Genomic DNA, 12,388 nt, shown 5'->3' on the forward strand with positions numbered 1-12,388 from the left:
TTGATACAGCCATTTAATGCTTGGATTTTGCAAGAGATGTATTTTGCAACTACTGTCATCTTTCTTAAGGAGTCTTTTTGTCTTCAACCATGTAGGTTTGTATTGTATCTTGCTTATTACTAGAAAGTGATCTGTTTCTAGTTCTGGACCTCAAAAGACTCTTTAACGTCTAATATCAGTTCTGAAGCCTTCTCATTACATATGATATAATTGATTATGGATCTCAATCTTCTTGTAGACCAAGTGTATTTGTGACTGTGTTGGAATTTTGTATTCATAATTCTTAATTTGTTTTATACACTGAAATCTATCAGTTTATTTCTATTTCTGTTCTTAATGCTTTCTCCAAATTTTGCATTGAGATCACCCATTAAGATCAACAAATCAGTTTTGTTGACTTATCGATTATTTGCTGAAGATCTTCATAGAATTTTTTACTTTCCTCATCTTGGGCTTCCACAGGGGCATGTACGTGGAGCACTGTTAATGTTCACTAGGGCATTTGATTCTGAGTTCTATTATCCTCTCATTCCAGAACACTTAGGGGTCAATGTCTTCATGCAATCTCTTATGTACTATTAAAATCACTCCAGATTTGGCTCATACATTACCGTCTACTCTACTGGGGAGCTGTAAAAATATTCATTGTTTCTTCAGATCCTTTTAGTTTTCTTTTGGTTTCTGTTATTGCTACTATTGAGACACCTTTCTTGGCAAGGATGTCATCTAGCTGGTCATCTTTGTAAGATATACATTGGATATTCCATGTTCCATATTGTACTATATTCTATTTCTTCTATTTCCTATTCTTTATCTGAGACATGCTTAGGTCCTTTTTTATTTTTAATCTATATAATCTGTCCAGCTATATCTGTTTTGAGTCTTGAATGCTATTTAAGCCATCTCAGTTGGGGGCTAGCCATTAGAGAGCAAGTCTAGTGGTGGGGCTGCTACCTCAAGGCTTTTTGATCTGCATTTCCTCCGTTTTTTACAGGCCGCCCAGCTAAGATAACCTAGATGTGGACTAGTTACATAATATTAATGCATATTTGAGTCATTGGGTGTTCTAAATGAAAACTTAAATACTGTAAAATGGTTTATTTAAATGATAAATCATCATTATTGTCAGAATAATTGCATCAATTAGATCGGAGTTTACGTGTTTATATTGACTTGTCACGTGATGTCATGGACGAGCACTTTCTGGAGTAGCATGGAATCACATCTGAGCACTCGATTCCGCATAGCATTTCAAACCCGTATGACACAACACAACAACCGAGTGGTAAGCCCTGGTGTTACTTAATTATGAATGAGCTGTAGAACCCAGAAGTTCAAAATACTCTGTTATGTCTTGTTCATGATAATAACGCTAATATAGTTCAGTTATACAGTTAATGTTTACTGCTTGATATTATTAATGCCCAGAGAGGAATAAGTAGAAATTTTATTTTTTACATAGTTTACCCGGCCCGGTTGACGAAAATTTCTGGGAAGAACCCTGCATTTTAGTACATGTAGGGAAGGAACCTTTAACTAGCAGTAGGGGCATGTGACACTTTCAGAATGAAAGGACTTGTGGCAAATTCTTTGTCGTATGGCAAACAGAATAACAACCACAGTGGATAATACATGCCACAAGATGTAAATACCATCACAAAAGGATTTGCCTGTTAAATGATATTTGAAAATCCTTCAAGAGGTCTACGAATAACACAACAAAGGTAAGAAAGTTGTACTGTTTCACTGCAGTTCACTGTTAGTTCACAAAATTGTTATTGGTTACCACAAGCAAAATAGGTGATATACAGAAAAGAAAATTGAGTACCTCTTTAACTTATTTTAGACAAATGTATTACTGGGATGTAAAAGATTGTTATAAATTGGGATTTTGTATGCAAAATTTTGGAATGTTTAACACAAAATTACTATTTAATTAACATTTCTGTCATTCATTAATCATTGCCCCAGAAGAGTGTGACAGGCTTCGGCAACCGGCACAATTCCTATCTTCGCCGTTAGATGGGGGCTTCATTCCATTCCTGACTTGGTTTTCATATTCATCAGGGCCAAAAATCTATGAAGAGTATAGCAGCACAACAATACTACCGATATAATGAAAATGAAGGTTGCTTCTTCAACTCCTCCTTGGCAAAAGAAACTTTTTTCTTTTTACATTTTTACATTGACTTTCTTATTATAATTTCCTAACCGTATTTATTACTCTTCTGAATACCTAAGTGTTAGAAAGTTTTCTACTATAAGAAACTTAACATTCCCTTCTTTTGATAAATCCTGAAATAACAACTACTGTATCTTCATCTTCTTGCAAGATGGATTGAATCTTTGTGGATGTTGAATGTGATGAAACCATGTTCAGGAAGAGGGGAAAGAGTTGAGTTTTACACGGATATTTACGGAGAATTTTCTGTGAAAGATAGCCAGCAGCATAAACTCCTGATTTCTGCCTGCTTTCGAGAAACTTGTGACCGTCCAGCACCTTGTTTGTATGTTGAGTTAAACACAGATTCTACATCAGCAGAAAACACTGTGTCTCCTGCATTGAGCAGCCCATTGTTGGAGATTGTGTTGTGCATAACTGTTGCAGCATTTCTTTTCTGAATGATAATTCTCTTGCACATTGTACGCTTCCAAGGATTTATCTCTTGGTAAGTACAAGCTTTTATGAGAGATAAAAGCTCCTCTCTCTTTGGTTCTTAAGATAGAAAAGACATGAATAAAATTACATCGAGCACTCTGTTCACCTAAATTCTTTAAGCACATGAATACAAAAACATTAACTGTATTGAGAGATATTACAGGACTGTTCTTACTCTGTTCATGTTTGGTTCAAATTAATGAAAGAAATCTTTCTGCTATTGTAAGTGTGATATTTACCGACTCCAAGAAATCCTTACATGCCGAGTAAACATGGACAAAAATTAAAAATGGTACGTTCAAACTGTAGGAATTTCAGCTACACTCTGTATCTAAGAGATGTACAAATTTCAACTTACTGTGTAACTTCAAAAACCCTATATGATTTAGTTCGTGATTATACAGCTAGGCCCCACATAGTGGAATGTTGAGGGAAAACTCATTCCCACCATTATCTCCCTGAACACTGGCTCGCTTTATACGAGTTTGGAGCTTGAATCACGTTTTTAAACCTCTTACAATAGCATATCTTTTGGGTCTATTACAGAGCTCCAAGCAAGGCAAGACTAGGTATGACGGGCTAAAGCCTGTAACTTCCAGTATGAGAAGTGAGATTCCTCAATGAGGAATTCATAGCAATTACCTCTGGGGAGCATTTTGTAATGATTGGTAGGAAAATTTGATAGGTCAGTACTGTTAACATTAGCATCCCGGGTCAGCATCTTTAGACATTACCTTTGATAGCTGTCCTGGGTAGTCTTTTTGTTCTTTATCTGGGACGTCAAAGGAAATAGAAGAAAATAATAAAGAGCACAATCATCAGTTCATATTTTTACTTCTAATTTCAATACCCTCAAAAGGATCCTGATTTGTCAGGAATAATATAACATTACATCAACTGAATTTTAAGGTGTCCGTTTCTACTAAGCTTATACAACTGTCGTAATAACCACCAAGAAAAAAAAAAGCTAAGTAAAAAATAAGGTAACAGATAAAGAAATTTCAAAGATGACTTTGTTTGGAAACAAGCAACTCTGAATCGTCAACCTAAATTATTAAATTAATAAAATAAGAACAAATAGGGATTCTTACCTGAAATATCTTGTACTTCTTCAAACAAATTCCACCCAGGATTTCACTTCAAAAATACACAGTCGAAGTGGTGTACAGTGTATCACCAAAGAGTATGTGTAACACCTGCACATCAAAGTTTTAAACAAAGCGGAGAGACCAATTGTATTTTGAAATATGGAATCTACCAATAGCAATTCTGGTATTTGTCATGTGAGGTTCTTTGAGTACAGCAGCTCATTTGGCAGTCAAATGGCTGAAGTAATCAGTCCGAGTGGGTCTGGTGGAATCAAAGGATCTGTGGGAGAGTCTGTGTACAGCTGATTTCCAACAGAAGTGTAACATTACAAAAATGTTACACAGTTGGGCTGGGAAAACTTGGAGAAAGAGGAAAGGAGAAGCTTGATGAAGCGGTATGTTCCAAGTTATCGGTGGATAGACGGCGTGGAATGACAGTTGACAAATAAGTTTGAGTGGTGTTTTTAAAAGTAGGAAAGATCATAATATGAAGATAAAGTAGGAATTCAAGAGGACATATTGGGGCAAATATTCATTTGCAGGTAGTGGAAGAGGATGATGAGTAAGAGGAGTTAGGGATTGGAATAATTTACCAAGGAAGATGTTTGATAAGTTTCGAAATTCTTAGAAATGATTTAAGAAAAGACTAGGTAAACAACAGATTGGGAATCTGCCACCTGGGCAACTGCCCTTAATGCAGATGAGTGGTGATTGATTAGGAGGAATTTTGTTTTCAAGTACCAATTTGGTCTACTTGTTGTCATTTATTCTTGAACTTTTGCCTAAATAGAGGGACGTACAGTAAGTTATGAGGTGGTTTGATCTTCTTGTATGTCAGGTTCCAATTACTTGCTAAGTTTGTGGTAGAGATCCAGAACCTGATGAAGATATTAAAGAGTGAATTGTGGTCCAAGATTCTTCATGTAATCTAGGAATATCTCATCTGGTATTGGTTTTTTCCAACTTACGTATTGTGTGTTGCTTCTTTAAGTTTGTCTGTAGAGAATTTATTCTTTTCCAACTTACGTATTGTTTAAGTTTACTGCTTCGTGAAGTTTATTTGTAGAGAATTTATTGTTGAGATTGTCTACTCTTGTGGAAAGTTTTTACTTGTTAGAGGGCCTTGTCTTCTGTCATGTCCTGTTCCTGTTGATGGAAGTCTTGTGCTTTTTTTTTTTTTTTTTTTTGCAGGCTATGGTTTCTTTATCAGTTTCACAATTGGATCTAGAAAATATGTTACTTGTTTATTCCAGGAGAGTCAAGTTAGTGTGCTTCTTGCTGCCTTTCGTTTAGTTATCTATAAGTTTTTTTCTGATCCTGCAATGGATTATTTTGCTTTTATTGCAGCTTGTTGCTACCTTTGTATACCTCATGCTTCCCAGATTAACTTTCTGCTTTTGTTCGGTAGATGCTGGCACACACACTGCAGGCGATGGGTCAGGATGAGGGTATGTACCAGCAGTACATTCCCCTTGCTTTGCATCTTGCCGAGGACTACTTTCTCATGCACCCGAGCCGTGATGTTCAGTTGCTCATCGCCTGTTGCATCGCAGATGTATTGCGTGTGTATGCTCCTGAGGCCCCATACAAGGATCCTGAACAGGTCAAGGTAAGTGTTGTGTTCTGTGCCTATGAGAGTTCCTTGAACTCTGGAAAGTGTTTTTCATATTCTAAGGAGGAGTTTTGACAGAAGGTTGAAGAGCAAACTTTTTTTTTTTTTTTTTTTTTTTTTTTTTTTTTTTTTTTTTTGAAGGGACTAAAAAAAAACGAACTTGATATAAGTTTGAATGTATATTTTATAGTTTTATAATGTACTTTCTTTGTTTTAGTTGGGGATAAAATATTAAATTTTTATAAGAGGAGTTAGTGGTTGGGTAGACTGCTAGTTCAGTATAACAGTAAGGTTGTTCATTGTGTGATTCTGATTATGTAAGCATGGCACAGGAATGTACAGTACTTTGCTTTTATAAGTAAATTAGAGTTTGGTGGGATTAGAAGACCTAGCTTTGATTTATTGTAATTCCGAGGTTCTGTAGTAGAGCTTACTTTTGCTCATACAGGCTTATATCCCTTAGATTTTACATTTGTCTTAAATTAAAGCTAATTTATTTTGTTTGTCTTGATTAAAAACATGTTTTTCTAATAATTGATCCAACACCTTTCTATACAAATCAAAGCTGGAAGATGTTCAGTAAATTCTCAGTCCATTGGGTGATTTCTACTTCCAAGAGTAACTGGTCACAATCATAGCACTTGCTTCAATTTTCGTCTGAATAAAAATCAGTAGATCTGTAAAAGGAGTAGGTGCTTGAGAATTTGAGAGTACCTCAGTAGCTAGCTTAGATCTGCCTAGAGAGTTAATTGCTTGGTGCTGTAGCAAAATTTATGCTTGTTTTCCAGGCAGGAATGTTTTACAAAGTTCGCAGAGATTCACGTGAGTATCGTGTTTTAAATTGGTTTGCGAAAGAAAGTGTTGATAGGCTAACCAATCATTTTCTGGGTGGTGTTTTTTTGAATGTAGGGCTGATGTCTTAGCAAATAACGAGAAGATGAGAGTTTTCATTCGTTATATGGGATATCCAGATTTTCAAAGTGGCATTGGGAAAGATTCGAATGTAATGGTGGCTGTAATCTGAAATTCGAATGTCTGCGCTAACTCTATGGCTTATGACCACCTTCGAAGATGCTGTTACTCCAAAACAAAATTCATACAATAATTGTTTTAACTTGAGAGTGTGTTGTAATTGAAAGATGCTTCAGACAGGCAAAACAGCGTTTTCCTATATTATAAAACAAAAAACATCTGCACACATGAAAAGTACCATCTCTTCCATTAAGCTGTGTTATTTTGCACAACGTTGCAAAGAAGCTTTAAGATGAAGACTTCAGTATATCTGAAGAAGAAAATGATGTATTGCACAACAATACTGAGTAAGGGCACACACTCGTCCGTAGGATGGGAAGGGTGAGAAGAAATATTTAACAATCTCACTCTAAAAAAAAAACAAAAAAACAAAACAACAACACCTGTTTCACTGGATCCTCTTCATATTGTTTCAACGGAACATTCGAAGAAAAGTGGTACCCGCTGTTGAAGATACCCGTTCTACTTTTAAACCATAATTGGCTGAAGATGGCCACTAAGTGACTGAAACTAGTCCCAAGACTGACGTAATATCATTTACTTGATATATTGTATTGAAAAGGTGGGCTTCTTGTAAATTTATTTATTATAATTGCACTTCATTACGGAAAAAAAATGAAATTAATAGATAAGTTCAGAAATGGCACATGTATGCACTGGCTGACATCTACCTGGACAGATACCACAACGAAGGAGATGCATTTCTGCAGTGTATTGTCATCATTGATGAGACGTGGGCACGAGCCTACCAGCCTGAATTAAAACATCGGTCGAATGAATGGCGTCACCTAGGTTTGCCACGTCCACAGAAATGTTGACAGGAATCCTGTCGGATGAGACTTGTGCTGATTGTGGCATATGACTACGAGGATGTAATTCTTATGCATGTTTTGGCAGAGGGACAAACTATCATCAATGACTGTTTCTGGTGCAGTATTTGCATCCGGCTGTGCGGCGCAAACATCTCTACGTTTATCACAAGACGGTCACCCTATCATGATGCGTTATGTCGCAAACAGTGTCAAGCTCTTATTGCAATGGTGGCATTGGGAGGTCTTGGAATGCCCTCTGTACTCACCAGACGATTCCTTATGGCTTTGACCTGTTTCCAAAGTTGAAGGAACCCCTCTGATGTCACCGATTTCCTGATGTGGCATCTGTACTCCGCTCAGTAGGGCGCTCTGTTACTGTCATCAGCAGAGAATGCCGTGTTAACGGCCCCAGCAGCGTCTCAATATTTTGGCAAAAGTTAATCGATTTTGCGGGTGACTACATTGAAGGAATGTAACAAAATTGTACTTGTAAATTCATTAAATATTGTATTTTATCATTATTGCCACTACGTTATTTACAGCTCTCTGTCTGTGTGGATCAGTGGTAGAGTGTCGGCCTCCAGATACCAAGATAGAGGGTTGAAATCTGGCAGAGGTAGTAGGATTTTTCAAGTCAATTAGACATTCCATATCATACGATGTCGGCATGTAAAAGATCTCTCGTGACACGTTTGGTGTTTACCCAATAAAATTCATTAAATCTCGGCCACAGATGCCCAAGAGAGATTCGGTTTACTCTGTCTGCCATCTAGTATGCCTAGAATAAAACGGAACTTCGAAGTTGACGAGGGATGTCGTCAAATTCAAATGTTTGCGCACGGCAGCTGAAGCTTCCTTATCATTATTGTTTTTATTGTTATTGTTGTTACTTTTTTTTCTTCACGTATAGGCCATCTCTGTGGACCACGGTGCTTGTGTTCTAGCTGTGTTTTTGTCGTCGTCTGCCCCTTTTAGCATACTGGATTGTGTTCTTAGTGGTCTCTTGAGCCTTCCTGTTGGCCCAGTATTCCTTCATTTTATCGCTGAATTCTTTCCTGCGCTCCTCTGACCAATTCCCAGCTCCTTTGTGGCTAGCTGGAGTAAGGGATGTTAGGAAAGGTTGATATTATTATTATTATTATTATTATTATTATTATTATTATTATTATTATTATTATTATTATTAAAGCGCAAAAATGGTTTGACAAGGAGTGTTACATTGAAAGGTGACTTACACTAGAAAAATTGCACGTAGCTAGGAGACCTGGAATGCTACCAGACAGCGAGGAAAAACCAGTTCACATACCTAGGGATCACACTACAAGTCTCCGGGACGACCTTCTCAGTACACATAAAGAAGAGTTTGGCTGCTGCTCTTAGAAGCATAAGTGAAATCAAACATCTGCAAAGAATGTCACTGGAGACAGCCATGAAACTTTTCCAAGTCAAAGTGCTATCAAGGCTCACATATGGATTAGAAGTAATATGGGAGTTCCTATCATGTAAACAGCTACAGCTGGAAAGCATGAAACCTAGATACTTTAAGAGGGTCCTAGGGGTATCTAAATTCACCCGATCCCGGTATGTATATGTTTTAGCATGGGAAACCTTCTTGATAGATGGATTTAAGACTACAAATGCCTCTACAGCAAACTCCGGCATTCGAGGAGCTGTTACGAGAACTACGAGAGAAAAGGGACTCGATCGAGGAAAGCTTTTACAGTACAGACGCACTGAAAAATAAGGATTGGATGAAAGAGGAATATAAGTTGAGTCATTTGGTGACACGCTTTGCAATACACAGCTTTCATCACCATATCTGTGCCAAGATTCTACCACCGGGCCAGCCAGGAGTGTGTGTGTGTATTGTGCAATGAACAGTGTGATACATATCACGTAATGAAGTGCAAGAAGAGAACAGTCTCTCTGAATCAGTTTTGCCCTAAACAAAGTTCTCCTTAAGTGAATTGTAATTTACTTGATGTAATATGCAAATTTTGCACATTGTGTGCAATAAAATTTATTATTATTATTATTATTATTATTATTATTATTATTATTATTATTATTATTATTATTATTATTATAGCCCTCGTATATTCACACTTTTTTTGGCATTCAGCAATATTTAGGCCTTTGACATGAAGAGAAAGTGATCGCCTGTGCTGCTGCTATTGCCTGTTCTTTTATAATACAGCAATTTCTGAGAAATGACCTATTCTTTCTGACAATGTCATTTATTTAACCCTTTGGATGCCGACCCATAATAGGTCATCATATGCATAGAATGCCAAGCATGTTTCAATGGATTTGGCATCAGTGTATAAAATATTTTATTTACGTCTCAGTTTAAAAGATATGGAGGTAAAATTTGGTATGTGAGCTTCATATACTCCAAGGAATATAAACATGTGCCTTGCATTTCAAAAAACAAAATTTCGTGAAATAATGTGCACAAAAATATTGTTTTTTATTTATAAAAAGGAAAAACATATTTTGAAATTAATTAGCACATTTTACACTAAACCCAAAGTGACTAAGTGAAGATATTTAATCTTAACTCATATCTGGGATCATGTATACCAATTTATGTTGTTAATGCAGGTCTACTTTACAATTTATAAACTAACTTCCAAAAACATTGAACATGTGGAGAGAAAGACACGAACAGTGTAACCTGTCAACGATTGAATATTTTATGAATTTTGGGAGAGTAATAGTTATCATTTGAGAGAACTGTGTCTCTAGTAGCAGTATTTGTTACTACAGAACAGTTCAGAAGATCAGAACAACATACAGAATCAACTAATAGTGTCAGAAATGAAAGTGTAAAAAACAGATTGAAATATTCTATGGGCGGAGCATCAGATTGAGGTAGGCCTGCCTGTTTAGGCCCTGGGATTTGATAAAAATGGTGGGGATGGACAACATTACTTTCAGGGAATATGCATTCAGTCCAAGAATCATCTAATTCACTGTCACTGTCATTTTCATTAGCACTGTCACTATAACTCTTTGACATTGCACGAAATGTTGTATGCCCATTAGCCAACGGCACGGCTCCATCATTCTCTGGTGCGCTACCTGAAGACCCCAAAAATATCATAATCAAGACTTTTGATAAGATTAGAGTCGCTTACATCTTCCAAGCAACCCAAAAGTTCCTCATTTTCTTCTCCCGAATTAGGCCTACGTGACGACATGCCTTGTTTTGATAATTGTACTATTTACAACTTTACTACGCCCTAAATAAATTGCTAGGTGATTATAACTGCAGTAGAAATAATAACAAAATTAATATATTACAATAAATAACTCATGCGTCAATTAGAACGTAAAATTATTGAAAACAAGTCACAACAAGCGGACATAAACAAACAAGGAGGCTGCCATATTGGATCATAGATGTCAAGCGCTCACAGATCATACACCCGCAATTGATGAGTAAACTAGCAAAAATGAAGCTATGTCAGTGCCATCTAATGACATAAGAAGGAATTACAAACATTCTACCTTCTTTCTACTTGATTTGTGACGCAATCTAGCGCCTTACTACATAACTACACCACTTATAAGAGGTTGCTGACGGAATCGGCATCCTGGTATTTTTCGTACAGAATGTGCGTGCCGATGCGTCGGCATCTTGGCACTGCAAGAGTTAAACAGGTGATCTTCAGCTTGAGAAAACATGCCACTATTTGACCTTGAAATACTTTACTAGATGTGTTAGTCATTTGAAAGGAAGTTTTCTGCTTCCATCAGTACAGCACATTGCACTGAATATATCCAACCTGCCACCCAACTTGTATATGTCTTGAAGTTGTTAACCCACAGTATGTATGATTAGCATTACTTGAAATGCTTGAATTAATTTGATACTATAATTCGTTGGCTTATCAAAACTTGCTCATTGTAGATCATCAAAAATTAATTGAGAAATCACATATTTGAAGCACTTGTGAAATATTTGCGGTAATAGACTGGAATAGAGAGTCAGTGTGTCTCATCTTTGCTTTGCTCCCAACACTACTGCTTTGTTGCTCAGGATGCAGGACATGCAGTCATTTAGAATGCCAGGTTTTGAAGTGGGCTGTTATTTGGTATATAATGGAGGTTTTCTTTTTCCTTCTTTGTTTGTTTTATTGTCGCCATAAGACCTATCTGCGTTGGTGCGACGTAAAGCAACTAGCAAAAAAAAAATGTTTGTTTCATTTTATATTTTATGTGTGTGTAATTTTTTTAATGTACAATTATTTATTACGAGAGAAAATGTGATAGTTTACCTCTCTTTCTTGCTACAGTTATGCATAGAATAATGCTTGAATTACTTTGATACTATAATTCGTTGGCTTATCAAAATTTTATCATGCCTCATTGGCATTCTGATAAAGGATAGCAGGGTTTACTTTACTCACCTGGGGTCGATGACCTGACTGGTAGGCCGCTTTAAACAACAAACATCATCTTTCCTCACCCTGTCATTAATACAAAGTGATGGAAGTCAAATATCTTGTCCTTGAGTTCATTCAGCACTGTTTGATATAATGCTGTTATGCCTTTTCTCCCAGAATTTCTCAGCTTTCCTTAGCTTATATGAACATTTTAAATTGCTGCCTGCAACTATGAGTAAATTATGTGATGGCATAAATCTGCGTAAGTATGGTAAATAGTTACAGCACATAGCATCAGTGTGAGATATTTTGAGCTCATCATCAACAACAACAATCATTTAATTTCTGCTTGGTTGTTTCCTGTATCTAAATGTAACAAAAAACCAGCATTATTTTGTAAATTGTGTATCTGCTATGTTGTTCTTATAGGCATATTTTGCTATGAAGTAATCTTCATTCTTAGCTATGTAACTGATGTACTTTTTTGTGATTTTCAGACCATATTCCTTTTCCTCATCAAGCAGTTATCGGGGTTGAAGGATCCAAAGGATCCAGCATTCAAGCGCTATTTTTACCTTTTGGAGAACCTGGCATACGTGAAGTCTTTCAACATGTGCTTCGAATTGGAGGACTGCCAGGAAATATTTTGTGCACTTTTTTCCCTCATGTTCAAGATTGTCAAGTAAGTGCTTTCTGAAACCGTGGTACAGTGGAATCTCGTTTCTCTGTTTTTTGGACAGACTGCAGAAAAAAAACTACAGTATAGGAAAATGGGAAATCTGGGAATGGGTTAA

General features: G+C 36.6%; 1 protein-coding gene across 1 annotated transcript in view; it reads left to right on the forward strand.

The window, feature by feature from the left end:
- The window catches only part of pds5 (cohesin associated factor B pds5), a 463,913-nt gene that overhangs the window by 37,736 nt on the left and 413,789 nt on the right, over nucleotides 1-12,388 (forward strand). The window contains exons 3-4 of the mRNA XM_067150024.2: nucleotides 5,156-5,356; nucleotides 12,092-12,276. Of these exons, the coding sequence (XP_067006125.2) occupies nucleotides 5,156-5,356; nucleotides 12,092-12,276 (386 nt within the window). The remainder of the gene's footprint in view (nucleotides 1-5,155; nucleotides 5,357-12,091; nucleotides 12,277-12,388) is intronic.

Source organism: Anabrus simplex, chromosome 6 (genome assembly GCF_040414725.1).
Source record: "Anabrus simplex isolate iqAnaSimp1 chromosome 6, ASM4041472v1, whole genome shotgun sequence".
In the NCBI taxonomy this organism is placed as follows: domain Eukaryota; kingdom Metazoa; phylum Arthropoda; class Insecta; order Orthoptera; family Tettigoniidae; genus Anabrus; species Anabrus simplex.